The sequence below is a fragment of the Benincasa hispida genome, chromosome 2, assembly GCF_009727055.1.
Source record: "Benincasa hispida cultivar B227 chromosome 2, ASM972705v1, whole genome shotgun sequence".
Taxonomy (NCBI): domain Eukaryota; kingdom Viridiplantae; phylum Streptophyta; class Magnoliopsida; order Cucurbitales; family Cucurbitaceae; genus Benincasa; species Benincasa hispida.
This window is the reverse complement of record NC_052350.1, coordinates 17,995,446-18,012,134: the sequence shown is the minus strand read 5'-3', so window position 1 is coordinate 18,012,134 and position 16,689 is coordinate 17,995,446. Positions and strand designations below refer to the sequence as shown.

At 32.2% G+C, this 16,689-nt stretch overlaps 1 protein-coding gene across 1 annotated transcript; it reads left to right on the top strand.

Moving 5' to 3' along the window:
• The first annotated feature begins 3,531 nt into the window (after positions 1-3,531).
• On the top strand, positions 3,532-6,641 carry LOC120071997 (putative leucine-rich repeat receptor-like serine/threonine-protein kinase At2g24130). The gene is made up of 2 exons (XM_039024424.1): positions 3,532-6,091; positions 6,190-6,641. The coding sequence occupies exons 1-2, from the start codon at positions 3,532-3,534 to the stop codon at positions 6,600-6,602; spliced, it is 2,973 nt and encodes a 990-aa protein (XP_038880352.1). The 3' UTR covers positions 6,603-6,641.
• Positions 6,642-16,689: the final 10,048 nt, after the last annotated feature.

Below are 16,689 nucleotides of genomic sequence, written 5' to 3'. Positions count from 1 at the left end.
TACAATATTTGTATATATTTTGGTTCATTTTTCTATTTTTAAAAACAATCCTAAAAGAAATTATTCAAATTATCTTAATATTGTAATCAATTAAAATTATGTTTAAAATTTAAATTTAATAAAGTTTAATATTTAGTATTGTAATCAATAGCAATGATATTTAAATTTAAAACTAATATAGTATTTTAGATTTTTTTTTGTTGACATTTGAGGAGTAAATGTAGTATTAGAGTACTTTCAGAAAAAAAAATGGCAAAAAATATCACATTTGAATATTTGCATTAATTTTGAATAAATAATGTAAATATTACCTTTCATATATATATATATAAGAGTAACACTTGGGAGTGACTTTTGAACCAAGGCCCATAACAAAAAGATGAGAAATTGAGAAAGTATTTGTCCACGTTGGAAGTTTTAACAACGCCAAAAGGGTATAAATAAAGGGGCATACTAAGGAGCTTCCAACTTGTGGATATGGTAAAAATAGAGACTTTCACCCCACACACATTGTCGTTGTTCATCCGGTCGGACAAGTAGGTTTGTGTAACCGTGCAAAAAAGATTCAAAGTTTTACCTTCTCATTGCCCTAGCCACGACACCTTTCTTCTTCTTCTTTTTCTTCTTCATGTACAATGGGTCTTTTATAGAAAAAACATAGAAAATACACACTTGAGTTGGGAAGTTGTGTTAACTTTGGGAGCAACGGGCAATTGGGAAGTTATGTTAACCTTGGGAGCAACCGACGGTTGTGATTTAGCATCGTGGTCGCTTTGGATTTTTACTTTTAAGACAGTGGTTCATCTACGACACAACTAAATTCGATATTTGACAATAAATTTACGAATGTTTAACAATTAATTAAGAATATTAAATTATCAATACTTGAAAAAAAAATCAAGGAGACTATTTAACAAAAATAAAGGGACTATTTTCATGAAGTTAGCAATTAAATGCATGATTTATAGATATGAGTACAACACACTATATAACTAAAATCAAAGTGATCATGGCCAAGGTAGCCAAACGGGCTTTTGGCCGTTGGAATAAATTCTTCATGACCCATTGGACCTTGGATGTGGTCGACTAAGTCCGAATACTAGTTAACTTTTGAATTTTGGGTTGACAAGAGAAATAGGAAATTTTAAAGTTTCATTTGGAAAAATAGTAAAAAGTTTTTCAAATCGTAAAAATAGCAAAACAATTTTTAAAATAAGAAAATACTAATTAGCAAATATCCAAACTACTCCTATATACTAAAATTGATCAAACCAAACATTACAAACTAAAACAAGTCTAGAAAAGTGCAAATACACTTATGTAAATACATTATACTGTTGCATTACATTAAATCGAATGTCATCAAACACCCCTTTCTCGATAGCAGCTAAAACTCCCATTAAACTCCAAAACAATCCTTAATTTAATTGAAGCCAACCATATCATATAAAACTAAAACTTCACAAAACAACCTTGATACTCACCTAAATAATGTTAGCCGATTACTTTTACGACCACACAATGATAATAGCGATGATATATGGTAAATAGCAGCTAAGATATATATATAAAAAAAAAAAAAGAAAGAAAGCGAATAAGAGAGGAAGATCTATGATACTTATCTATGCTACCCTCCGAACCAGTTTCAGTCGATGTGTGTGGCAGAACAGCTCGGGGTAGACTACAGTTGAGCATAATGACATAGACGGTAGCATTACTCTTCACGCGAAGAAGGAAAGCTTGTGAAGGAAGAGAAGGAAAGCGGCTTTATGCGGTGCCGTAGAAACTTGGGTTTCTTTATTTTTCTTTAATTTCATTTTTTAATGTTATTTTAACTCAACTCTATATATAAAAAAGTTAAATTCTAAATATCTAGATATATTTTTTTTTATCTCTTATAAAAGAATTATCTTCTTTAATAAATTTAAGTTTCGTTCTAAAAATTCGAAAATAAAAGCATTAAACTTACATTCAAAATCTCTAATTAAAAAAAATTGAAAACAAAAATATTTTAATCTAGTCAGTTGTAAACCAAATTTATTAGATCACAAATATTCATTAAATCCAAATTAAGAAAAAATTTTATTTTATCCAACAAATGACTTACAAAACAAGTTACAAAGACAAAATCCATAATTAAAATTTGAATTGACGGAAAATATATTGTATGTGTAAAAATAAGGAAGAGGTTAGTTTATTTTAAATCAATTCATGTGGTAGTTATCAAAATCTAATTTGAATCTTAAAAATAAATTCAAATTCTAAAAGAGGGGGAAAGTACAAAATGACACTCATTTTCAGTTTTGAAATTGCATCTGTTACATTATAATATGATTAATTTGGTTATTAATCAAGCTCTTCAATTACATTGTATTTATATTCTTATTATTAATCAAGCTCTCCATATTTATATCTTGGTTATTCAAAGTTCTATACTCATACTGTATTTAATATTCCGGACATATGAACCAACTAAGAGTAAGTCAGATATTGTCAAAATGTCAGCTAAAATAGTGACTAAATATAAAATATGTACAATTGAATCTAATACCATTTAACAAATATGGAAAAATATACCGTTAATTTATTAAGAATATGTATAAAATAATGAAAAACAATTCAAATATTTGAATAAATTTAAAATTTAATTAGATAAAATGAAATTTGATAATATATAAATATTTAAAATATAAATTTGGTAAAAAAATTTGGATATTTAGTTCTAGTGAGATTAATTCGAAAAGTAGTTAAACATAATTCAAATTAATAATAAAATTTACATTGGAACTTTAACTATGTGAGAAAAATCATGCGGTTATTTGGAGGAATGCGACGATTATTTTTAGTTTTTCAAATGAGTTGTGACGTTGTGCATGTTGAGTTGCATAAATCTTATTATTCACCGATTTTTCATTTTTCGAAATCAAACTCTAAAATTTGTCATTCGCTTCAATTCCTTTGATTTTTTTTATTTTTTTTTAGTCAATCGTTCATTTCTACTTCGAATTTCTCTGCAACCTATTCTCGACCATCGTTCTATTTAATTAGGTCTAATTTCAGCATAACACGTAAAAGGATTTAAATTATAAAAGCTAAGTTGAAATCGAGAATCCTACACAAATCCAAAATTATCTTCCATAATCCATCCACACTTCAAAAAGCATTAATTTCTACTTCATACCGACCATTCTTTAATTTCTTTTAACATGATTGTTTTCAAAGTTCTATGGGGTGCTAGTTGATGGGTTCACCACCATTCATTAATTAATTAACTTAATTCTACACCATCTCTATTACAAGAACATTACACGAAATTCACTTCTTGTAAAAATTTTAAATTTTTTTTAAAAAAATCCCATTTCATTAGTCAAATTCAAAAGTCAAAGCCCACTATCGCCAAATGATCATCCACTAGTCAACGCTGGTTAGGCCCCAAATTTTTTCAAATAAATTAACACTGCACTTTGCTGTAATTCATCTCTTCCTAAATCCCTTTCTCTGGTAAAATTTTTTCCCCTCTCTGTTTCATCAATGGGGTTTCTTTTCAAGCTTCCTTTTTTTCTTTGCTTGATTGTTCTTCTTCTCTTCAATGGAACATTTGGGACTCTTGAAGATAACAACAAAGCAGCATTACTTGCTTTCAAAAATGGGATTTTTTCTGACCCAAAAAACCATCTTGAAAATTGGAGATTAGATTCAAATCTTCACTTCTGTAACTGGACAGGAATTGAATGCAACAATGTCACTCGCAAAGTTGTTTCAATTGATCTTTCTGGAAACTCAATTAGAGGCATTATTTCTCCATTTCTTTCCAATATTTCTTCCTTAATGATTCTGGATTTAGCTAAGAATTACTTTGAAGGTCAAATCCCCAAGGAATTGGGTTCTTTAGTTAATCTTCAGCAACTGGGTTTAAAAGGGAATTTACTCACAGGAAAAATCCCAAAAGAGCTTCAAAATTTGAATAAATTGGAGTTTCTTCATTTGGGTAGCAACAAACTTGAAGGGCAGATTCCTGAGTTGCTATTCTGTAATGGGTCTAGTTCTTCATTGAGATATATAGACCTGTCAAACAATTCTTTTAGTGGGAAAATACCTTTGAAAAATGGTTGTGAGATGAAGAATTTAGTGAAATTTTTGCTATGGTCTAATAAGTTTGTGGGGGGAGTTCCTTCTGCTCTTTTGAACTCAACAAAACTTGAATGGTTGGATTTGGGGTCAAATAAGTTGAGTGGGGAATTGCCTGTTATGGAAATGCCATCTTTGGTTTACCTTTATTTGTTTGAGAATGAATTTGTTAGTCATGATGGGAATTCAAATCTTGAGCCTTTCTTTGCTTCTTTTTCCAATTCTTCAAAGCTTCAAGAGATTGATTTAGCTAGCAATCATCTTGGTGGAGAGATACCTTCTAGTATTGGTGATCTTCATGTCAATCTCTCAGAGCTTCACTTGAGTAATAATCTTATCTATGGTTCAATTCCTCCTTCCATTTCAAAGCTTATGAACTTAACTGTTTTGAACTTGTCTGGTAATTTTTTGAATGGAACCATTCCTTTTGAGTTTGGAAGATTGAGGAAACTTGTGAACATTCAACTGTCTAATAATATACTTTCTGGTGAAATCCCATCTTCTCTTGGTGAAATTCAGCCTTTGAGTTATATTGACTTTTCTAGGAACAAACTTTCTGGTTCTGTTCCTGAAACTTTGGCTAAACTTTCACAGTTGAGACAATTATGGCTTTATGGAAACCATCTCTCAGGAACAATCCCACCAAGTTTGGGAAAATGCAACAACTTGGATTTCTTAGACCTGTCTAGCAATCAAATTTCTGGTGTTATTCCTAGTGAAATTGCAGTTAGAACCATGAAATTTTATTTGAATCTGTCAAGAAACCATTTACATGGACCTTTGCCATTGGAGCTTAGCAAAATGGATATGGTTCTTGCAATTGACTTGTCCTCAAACAATCTCTCAGGCCCAATTCCATTTCAACTTGGGAACTGCATTGCATTAGAACACCTAAATTTATCTGATAACTCCTTTGATGGGCCTTTACCAATTTCCATTGGCCAGCTGCCTTATCTTCAAACACTTGATGTTTCTTTCAACCAATTGATTGGAAACATTCCAGAAACTCTTCAAACATCTTCAAATCTCAAGCAGCTCAACATTTCTTTTAACAAATTTTCCGGTCAAGTACCAGACAAGGGGGTATTTTCATGGTTGACAATGTATTCTTTCCTTGGAAATAATGGTCTTTGTGGCTCAATCACAGGCTTGCCAAAGTGCAGGGAAAGGCACAAGTTTTATAAGTTGATGCCAATTCTCTTGTGTTCATCTGCAGTTTTTGTACTATGCATTACTGGGATTGTCTTCACACTCAGGTCGAAAACGAGATTGAATATTCCGATTTTGAATCAAAGGGGTTTCGAAGAATATGGACAACAAACTATAGAGAGGAAGGAGATGAAATACCCAAGAATCTCATACAGACAACTGGTGGATGCTACTGATGGTTTCAGCTCTTCCAGCTTGATTGGTTCAGGAAGATTTGGAGAAGTCTACAAGGGAATTTTGCCAGATAAGACAAAGATTGCAGTTAAAGTCTTGAAACCAATTAGAACAGCAGGTGAAATTTCTGGAAGCTTCAAAAGAGAATGTCAAGTGCTGAAAAGAACAAGGCATAGAAATTTGATCAGGATCATAACCACTTGTAGCAGACCGGATTTCAATGCTCTTGTTTTTCCATTAATGTCAAATGGCAGCTTGGAAAGCTATCTTTATCCTAATGACCGAGGATCGAGCATTTGTAGACCGGATTTGGTTCAATTGGTGAGCATTTGCAGTGATGTGGCTCAAGGTGTGGCCTATCTACATCATCACTCACCAATTAGAGTGGTGCATTGTGATATTAAACCAAGCAACATTCTTCTTGATGATGACATGACTGCTTTAGTCACTGATTTCGGAATTTCGAGACTGATCATTGGGGGAGAAACTAACAATAATATTTCTTCTTATAGAAACGAGTCGACTTCCTTCAGTTCAACTCATGGTTTGTTATGTGGATCTGTTGGCTACATACCTCCAGGTGAATAAACAGTCTATTTGAACTGAACAAAGGGATATTAAGACATGAATAGAGTTAATCTTATTAACATTTTTCTTTTTTTGCCTTTGGAAATGCAGAATATGGATTAGGTGAACGTGCTTCAACCGAAGGAGATGTGTTCAGTTTTGGAGTTCTTCTGTTAGAAGTTGTGACAGGAAAGCATCCAACTGATCTTCTTTTCCAACAAGGTGCAGGCCTTCATGAATGGGTTAAAAGCCACTATCCTCACAAGCTTGAGGACATAGTCGATGAAGCAATGGAAAGACATAGCCTTCAGAGGCCAAACGTTACAAAACAATCTCCCAAACTGTGGCGTGAAGTTATATTCGAGTTGATCGAGCTTGGTATCATGTGCACGCAGTACACTCCATCGTTCAGGCCGAGCATGGTCGATGTAGCTCATGAAATGACACGTTTAAAGGAACATCTCTCAAACTCTTTACCGTTGTTTGTTCAAGAAGCCGGTCTTGCAAACGATGAAGGTTGCTGATTGCTCTGCAAAGATTTAGAGCAATTTGGGGTTGTTCATTTGTTCAATGTGATTGTTTTAGGCCTCCTAACAAGTATACCTTTGCTGACTTCATTTGCAATAGCAAATTCAGGGCTAAGGAGGGGGATGGAACTGGAGTTTAATCACCTCAGTGAAATCAGTATGTAAATATGTAACACATGATATAAGATAATAAACATAAACCAAATAACTACAAGGTAGCTGATTGTAAGTGAATTTTCTTTAGAAAACATTGAATAGCATGTGTAGAAAGAAAATGGAGGAGTAGATAGTAATGAAACACTCTCTCAACTTGTTAGATATGTGATAGACTCTCGATTGTTAACGCGTATCGTAGTAAGAGCTGTACAAGAAATGTTATATGACACAATCGGAAGATTTCAGTGTGTCCAAAGGGAATAAAGTTCAAAAACATCACTCTTTTAGCATTTCCAAAAAAATGAGAACATGAATGTTGTGTTTATGTAAAGTGGATATACAAAAACCTCCTAATGTTTCAACACAAGCACATATCCATACAAGAACTCCTGAAAAATTTCTCAATGGGTTGTCATGCCTAGGTTTCTGCTACACTTATGTACAACATATCAAATTGGCTAAAAGTTCAATATGATTGTTGTTTGACGTATAACGTAGTCGATACTATTCGACCATATTTAGTATATTTGTTGGAATGCTTTAAATCTGTTATCTAGCTCTCTAAATGACCAAACATAGGGTCAATACCCCCAAAACCTAAATTTTATGTGCATTATATGTTATTTAGGGTTTGGACCTAAGGTTTAAAGGGTTACACTAATATAAATCCTCTAACCTTGCTGGTGCCTCTAAAATCTGTACTGTGTGATATTCCTCTCTGTTAATAAAACTAATCTCTCTCTGCTCATGAATGTAGTTAATACACTATTAATGAACCACGTAAATATTTGTGTTGATCTTTATTATTTATACTTTCTTGCCTTCTTTATTTCTTGATTTCGTAACAATATGCATTCAAAGTATGGTAAGTTAGTATATGGATAGCATATGTTAAGCCTTATGCCTACACATAAAAATGTTAAATGTAATTTGGTTACATGTTGTGACTATGATTTTGTAGGTAATGCCTATAAGAAAAGGTCTTTATGGCTTAACAACAACTAAGGTTTTGTGGATTATACGTAGGTTTTCTAATAGTTTCACACCTGAATAATGATTTTGTTTTTAGTTATCTGTTTTAAAAATATGTAAGCTTAAAAATAGATATTAGAACCTAACTAGTATCATCACCAAACAAGTATAAGATCAAATAAGAGATGACAGGACTCCCATATCCAATTGAAAAGCGACTTTATTTGATTAGAAAATGGCTTTTGGTGTTCTTTCAATAAGAGAAATCAGCTTATATGAACATATCTTCAACCAATCTGATCTTCCATATACAAGATCCAAAAATATCTATTAAAGAAATAGAGTTGTGTTTGGCAAAAGAAGCACATGAGGTTATTGCCAACATAATTTAATGTTTAAACTGCACTTATATCTCTCTTTTAACCTACCATTCAGATGGAATTAGCAAAAATCTAGACTTCTAGATTATGTACTAAGTGGAGAATGACAAAAATTCATTGTATCATCTTCTAATACAATGATTATCTCCACTTTTAAAACTTTACACACTTAAATTAATCACTTCCACTATATGAGAAACTCGCTATACCATGTTGTTTGCCTCAGTTAGGTTCAAATCCTGTAGTGATATTTTTGTTGGATTCGTCGTAAGTGAAAACAATCTCAAACATCGATTATAGATAAGATCATTAGTCAATTCTTCCTTTTCTTGAGTTCCATTACTTAAGGCCGGTCTAAAATGACGTTCTAATGTCTTAGAAATACTTTTTTAATTATTTAGAAAGTCATTCAAAATAAGTATTATATTGAATCATTTGAAACCGTTAGTTGGTAACAAAAAAAAAAGGCTATGAAAATTGATATTGAATCAGAGCCTCCCTTTTTCTAGTTCTTATGTTAAGTTTTGAAATTGCAGATAAAGAACAAAGTATGATTATCAAGTTAAGTGTGAATGAGAAGACTTGGAAAGGATGTCAACTTCTGAAACATATCTGAACTCAACAAACTTTATTCGACAACTTTTTTCCGCTTCGAGCACGAGTAGCATCGTCATTGGTTAATTTCTCGTTTCGTAATAGAGTTAGAGTCGTCGTATCGTTGCAATCTTATCCAGCTAACAAACTCGTGTTTGGTAAGATTCCACTTGAATAGAAATCCATCTTTTAAGAAGTATTCAAGGGAAATATTCAAACAACAATCCCTCTGTCATTGAAATTAAGTCTATTACTTGGAAGAACCAACTTTTTCAACAAAAGGACATAAGATATATCTCCCACAACAGTATCCTACAGAAGCCTTTTCATTTGGCTGACTTTTTGATGTCTTTATTTTGACTTTTTAAGATATAGTTCATTGGCCTAATTGGTATTATCTCTATATAGAATGTCTTGAATCTGTTTTTTGGTAATGAATTATGTAAATCTCTTTGTCGATTTCTTTATTGTTTACATTTCTTGCTTTCTTTGATTGTCGATTTCGTAACAATCTCCGTATTTCAATTAGATGGTAACTCAGTTATTGGTTAATCCTCAAGTTTAGGGGAAATTTCAAAAGTTTTGACCATCCAACATTAATTTGCAAGTGAGATCACTTCATGAAACAAAAGATCAACAAACAATGACATAACTTGTATTATAGCCGAAAGTTTATGATATTTCTTGGACATGATCATGTAGATAGATTGAACTTTTATCTTGATGGATTAACTATTATTCCAATTGAATAACTTGAAAAGGGGTGTCTTTTGTTTTGATCATAAGATCTCTTCATGGAGATAATGCTAGAAGTTTCTTATATAAGGAACATTTAAACAAAAGACAATTGGTTGAGAAATAAAAGAGGATGACTAGTGGACAAATAGATATATCCCAATGGAGCCTTTAAAAGTAGGTGCAAATGATATCAAGACACAATGCTCATCCCACTAATTACCATATGAAAAGCTCACCATTATTGATTTGTGTAGGAAAAAAGAAGAGGTAGGTAGAACTGTCATGTTTCTCCATGATAGCAACCTAATGAAATGACAAACTTTAATGTCTTCATCATTTTGATGTAATATGTGACTGATAGCTTGATTTATCATAACTTAGCTTAAACTTCTAAAGTAGATAATTTTCTCTGTCTTTTAAATTGTTGTATTATTTCATTGACATGGGCCTCGATATATTGGGTTTTGTTATATTCAAACAAATATTGGGTTAGTTTATTATAACTTCGTATAAATGTTATGAAATACTTTGCTGTTAATTAAAGAAACGCATCATCATGAAACATGATAGTACGACATTGTTCAAACATGATAGTACGACATTGTCCACTTTAGACTTATGCTTACATGACTATTTCTTTATTCTATAATTACAAAATATGCAAACCAATATATGAAAATGAGAGGAAATAAGCTTAATTTTAGAAAACCAAAAACTAAAAATCAAATAGTTATCAAGCGAGAACTTAGTAATTTAGGTATATGACCAACCTGAACATAACTCAACTTATTGAAGCATATAGATATGATTAAGAAATTAGAAGTTTGAGTCCTCTTTCTAGGTAATTAAGTAATTTAGGTGTAAATAATAATATAAGAACTAATATTAAATCATAAGTCTAAGATGGATAAAAGGAGGCCCAAAAAGACAAGGGTTAAAGGTTAAAACGTGAACATGGATCAGAGGTGAATGGAATTTATATCCATCTCAAAAGTCTGAGGTTGTTCAACTAACCAAAGACAGTTATCCAATTATGCTATGTAAGCCTATCAAAACCCAAATTTTACATTCCAAATTTGGTTGGGTAAAATCCACTATTCTTCATCTATAGACGAGTGGTTTTGCATTTGTATTCTCTTTGTATTTTGGTTAAATTACTCCATTCAAATTCTAAACTTCTAAATTCATGTTTATCTTCCAACGAAACGAAACAAATAGAGATAAAATTAGACTGATTCTCTAAATACTTGGATATTCTTCAATATTCCAACTAATTCACGAAACGTGAGGTTCAAATAAATAATCATAATCTTTTCGAAGAAATCGACATCAAATGAGTTAAGAAGGGGTTCTTTTCTAACATTAGTCTCTAGACTTTTGAGAGTGTTTAATAAATTCATATACTTTAAATTTCGAGCCAGGCCAATAAATTCAATAACTTTAAGAATGTTTAACAAATCTTTTTTAAACTTTCAATTTTGTTCGAAACATAATTAAAAGTTTAAAAATCTATTAAACACTTTTAAAAATTAAGGGACCTATTTAAAGTTCAAAATTTTACTAAACACTTTTAAGAATTCAAGAACTAAATAGATACAAACCCGAACTTTCAAAGACTTAAACTTCTACCTCAACATAATATTCTTTTAGCTAAATTAAACTTAACTTTGAAACAACATATTAATATTTCATATATTTGGACTTTTTTTTGGTTAAAATATCATTTTGGTCTCTATATTTTAAAGTTTGTTTAATTCTAGTCTTTGTCTTTTCCATTTTCCTATTTTAGTTTTGTATCTTCAATAAATCTTAGGGGGAGTTTGGTGCGTGATAAAAATAGATAGTTGAATTGAGTTAAGTTGGTAATTATTATCTGGAGAGTTAAATTATCTAGGGAGTTAAATTATCTTGAGAGTTAAATTGTTTGTGTTTGTTATGCAGAGTTGAGTTGAGTTTGGAAGTCTGTGTTTGAGTGCAGAGTTGCATTGAGTTGAGTTGGGCTATGTGATGTAATTTTTTTTGTAAATGAGATTGGTTCTATTTTTTTCTGTTTGTCTTTATTTTTTTTTAGTTTTATGTTTTTCTATTGTTGATTAATTTTTAACTATACACCTATTTTCTCAAATCTTTTATGACAAAAATTAGACAATCTCAATTTTTTTATCTCAATTTGTTGAACATAATAGATTATTTTCCATGTATTCTTTTCCAAAAATGTAATAATTCTAATTCTCTTCAATCTTTAGAACATACCACCAAAATACATTTCATATTGTTGCTCAATTACTAATGAATTGGTATATTGTATGTCTATATATATTGAATCTTGCTAGCTTAACATTATTATTTCACATATCGTACACATGAACGATGAATAACTGGATAACTTAACAGTTTATGTTTATGTAATATGGATCGTATATCAAGAATTGAAATTATACATAGAATAATTACCTTCCATTTGATAATGATGGTGAGAATGTGATAGTGTAGTACAATAACATTGTTCTGAAGATCAGAAAAATAATATCAACCGACCGAACATGTAGCTGTTTCAAAAAAAAATCACAAAATATATGTTTTTTGAGTTGAAATATTAGGTGGTCAGTCTAGTAGGTCTGAGCAAGTAGGTGTGTACAGTACCGTAGCCATTTCTCTTTTGGTACAGCTAGGAAGAGGTTTGTTTTCTGTATGTCTGTGCCAATTATATCAATTAGGTCACATCTATCATCCTCAGTAAATCCTTCAATACCAAATATAGCCTGAACTACCTCCTTCTGACGTCCAAATTTCATCTCATATTTCTCGGCTTGTCAGGAATGAGTCTACCCATATGCGATGACTGCATATCAGCGATTGATCGCATGATATCGATCATTTCATTCTAGAATGTGAGTTGTTTCCTCTTACTCCCTCTAGAAGGCTCTGTTGATACATTGCTCTGTCGGTGAAAATATTTGGTACAACTGCTCTCCCCGTGGACATATCTCCTTTATCTTCTCCCACTCAGGTAGTTGGGTTTGTTCATTATCAAGAGTAGGGTATTCTTGTAACCCTAGTCGAATCTCGTCTTCTATTTTCTGGAACAAATTTAACACCATTGTCACTGGTGGCTCGCAATATTGCCTGGTTGCCCTATCCTTCCCAAACACACTTGATAGTTCATCGTAATAGAAGAATGACTTATTCCACAATCCCTTCGCATTAGGATGACTCTGCATTCGTATATGGAAGCAATATTAGAAATTATACAAAAATAGGTTCGGTGTACAGTGTTTAATATTTTAAAAAGCTTACTCGAACCTAAACGTCGAAGATCTCCCTATCCACCTGAATGCACTTAAACTCTTCGTTCCATCTGAACCCTGATTGATTTAACATCTCCGTTACTATCGAATATTGTTTCTTCAGACTTCTAATCTTGCATTTGATGGTATTCTAGTTTAGGCCACATTCGGGAAACTTCTCCTCCATTATTCGCTCCAAGTGTTGTAGATATCCTGGATGGAAGGTTCCATTGTTAGACTTCCAACCGGACTCCACCAAAGAGGTTAGGGCATTCACCAACCCAGCGTCCTCAAATTTTGTCTACGTGTATTTCGATATTTTTCCATCGCCTGCCATTCTAATTCATCCATGCATACATCGTAAAGACATTATTGAAAATTAAACAGCTTCATACGACATGTTATAAAATTTAAAAAAAAAAAAAAAAAAAAAAAAACTAAAACTATGGATTGAAATAGTCGAATTAAAAATGTTCACGACATAAATGAAGCACAGAAATATTGTTCAACAAATAGATAAGATGTTCAAATATGTCTTTCTTTAGAAAACTTAATTATGATCTTTGCCATTGAGAAAACATTTCAGCAGCCTAATCATCTCTAAATTTGGTTCATTTGTCCGATGTCTCAATAAATTTAATATCCTCTCCCTCCGTAACAACAGAAGCAAAATTCTCGTCTAGTGAATCATCAAATGAATTACTGATCCCCATCTCCCTTGTGATTAAGTTGTGAATCAGGCAACAAGAGGTTATCATTCAACATTGGATCTATACTGGGTAGAAGGATTTGCCCCTAAGAATTGCCCATCGGCCCTTCAAAATTCTAAATGCTCGCTCGATAACATTTCTTGCCGATGAATGCTTCATGTTGAAAAATCTCTTGGTGTTGTCGGTGTGTTACTCGCGCCACACCAGTCTGAGAAATGGTAGCGTTGCCCTTTATATGTAGCCAAAAATCCTTCAGCATTAGGATAGCCAGCATCGCTTAGGTAATAGTACCTTGTACCATTTTGGAGATTGTAATACATGTCTATTAATGGAGTAACTGAAGGTTTCTTATATATGTGAGTGATTTTTATACCATTTGGAACCTTTAAATCGTGCAGTCACACAACTGCATCCCTTAGGACCTTAGAGTTGACGGTCAAGCCCTTCTAACCTGGCATAACGAAGATGAATTCTCAGTTTTGGTCACATATCGCAAGAACATTTGTGGCGATTTCCCTCTTTCTCATCTATATCATGGTCAATTTATGACACTGACATTCACTTTCATGTACGTATTGTCCAATGTACCACGTAATTCTGTTGAAATTGTTTAATCATGATAATTCGAGAATATGTTAGCACAATTATTTCGAATTCATTAATAGAACGGTACAGGAACTTTTTTCTACCTTAAACCATTTCCATCGTCCATCAGTACATGCACTTGTAACTGGTGTAGGGATTTCCAACAACACTATGAGTAGTTGTATTACTACTCTAAGAATTGCATTGAAATATCTCGAAACCATCTCGTCAGATCTTGAAAAATTTGTGCATACTACTCCATTCTTCATATCATGAGTAAGAATGTATAGGAACATTACCACCATCTCTTTAATACCAACACATTTACCTGGCTCCAAACATCCCGTTGTTCTAATCATGTTGCATAAAATCATAAACGTCCTTTATCTATCCGATCATGACACGTCAAGTCACTCTTGTAAATGAGGCAGAAGAACACCAATTGCCAAATGTAGTGTCGTTCGCTCCTATGCCCTGGTTACTAACTTATCTAATGTGTGTTGTACTGTAAGACTTATACGTGTGCTCTGCCTTCATCGAATGTTTCATATGCACTACAAGAAATTTGGGCCTTGATGTCGATTGAAAAATCTAAATACAGATGTATTAAAAGAAATGGATCTTTAATGTCCGTTTTAAACCAACATTAAAGATGAGGTTACAATGTTGGTTTAAAACCGATATTAAAGATCTACTCTAAATTTTTTTAAATAAAATATAAATATGTGATATTAAAATCAAACAAACCTTAACCCCTTTATCTCTTTCTCTTTTCTCTTCCTCTCCTCCTCCTTCATCGTCTCTCCCCCTTCTCTGACAAACATGTTTGTGAAGGCTCTTGTTTCTGACAATGCTACCACCATTGATTTGGGTGACCCTATTTCAATAGATACTCTGTTTTTAAAGAAATTTCCTATATTTCTACTAAACATAGCTTGATTTAACTCAATTTTTTTTGTGTTAATCAGATCATTGAATATGCAATCGAAGAAGGGATGCTTCAGCAATGTGAAGTAATGATCAACGCAACGGTGACTTATCTCGAAAAATACTTCATTGTTCAAGATTGATCTGTCAGCATTCTCCTTGATTGTCAAGAGGAATTTTACAACACAACAAAGGTCAAGACACAAACCTCTGTTATGGTAAAGAAGGAAAACAAGGTCGAGGACGAATCTGAGGTTTTAGAATGGACAAGTCTGAGGTCAAGGATGAACTCGTGATTTCTGTAGTAGAACTAGCCCTTGCCCTAACACCCTCTTTATGATTTATTTCCCAATCGACCACTTTTTATTCTTTTCGCCGTTGATTCTCTCTAGATACTTCCGAATTGACACAATTTTATACTCACTAACATTTTCTCTTCGTCTGTGTAACAGAACTTCTCCAACTCACTTGCAAGAATTGTCAATATTGATCTTAGTATCCATTTAATTCTCTGATGCCTTATCTGACTAGTTATATTCTTAATTTCTCTATCTCTGTATCTTTAAGAAGAATAAAGTATAATTTTTTGAATTGTTTCGATTAGAATGAGAAAAAAAAGAGGGCTTTGTGATATTTGATACTAGAATTGTCAATATTTTGTTCTTTGCAATTATTTGTAAGCTAAATGCCAATTTCAAGGCTAACTTTTGGGATTGAAAGGGTTGGTATTCTGAATTTCACCATTTATGATGTGAGACTTAACCTCATATCTATCTATCTATCACATATCTATCTAGTTTATAATTTCTATCTCTATATCTGTTATAAGAATATTGTTGCTGTTTAGATTGATGGAAATGTAGTTTTGAATTTCTTTTTATATTGCTATATTTATGGAAACATAGTTTTGAATTTCTTTTGATTGTTGTTGTGACTAGATACTTGTAAAGTTTTGACCTTTGTAGTTGATGATTGGTCATGTTTGGTTGACAAAATGGACTTGTTCTTTGGTCAGAAGTGGGAGAGATAATTGAGGAACTCTAGAAATTGAGTTGATGATCCAATTTTATTCTATGATTCAACAATATCGTTTCGTTCTTTGATTGCCTTCAATTGTGACATTTCATCTCTATTTTAGTATTCTCTTATCGTTTTCCAAATCTGAATTTTGGTGGCTTTTTCTCCCTAATTGGATCATTGTTTGAATTATCGTTATTGGTGATGAAGAGTTTTATGGCCAACTTGGATTTCAACGCAAAGAAATACAAGTTTTATGGCCAGGTCTGATAACATTTTTTAGATTGTCTTTGTGATTTCAATGCAATAAAACTTTCTTGAAATCTATACAATCAAAACAAAGTTACCAAAGCTCATAAGGGTTATATAACAAAGCTCATAATTATTAAAACTAATACTGTCTTTGTGACAACATTTTTTGCTCGGATTGAAAAGTTGTTTGTGATTTCTATTGAGCTCATATTTGTTCTATTATCTAAACTTTGTTTTGATTGTATAGATTTCAAGAAAGTTGACTTTTGTTCGAGGAAAAGAAATTTGGATTGAGAATTGTAGTGTTGCTTATCGAGGTGGGTAGTTTTCCCTTCTATTCCAAAATACAATTTTGTTGTTTGAGGAGATAAATTTGTTTAGTTTCTTGTGTTTGTAAGTTTGTAAGTTTTGTTGTTTATGGTTATGCGTTTTGCATAATTTATTATGTTTCTAATTAGTGTTTTTC

What these genes read in the sequence shown, in the direction of transcription:
- LOC120071997 (XM_039024424.1), top strand. Translation starts at nt 3,532, where the DNA reads ATGGGGTTTCTTTTCAAGCTTCCTTTTTTTCTTTGCTTGATTGTTCTT. An exon ending in TGTTGGCTACATACCTCCAG is followed by an intron (nt 6,092 to 6,189) that starts GTGAATAAACAG and finishes TTGGAAATGCAG; the next exon opens with AATATGGATTAGGTGAACGT.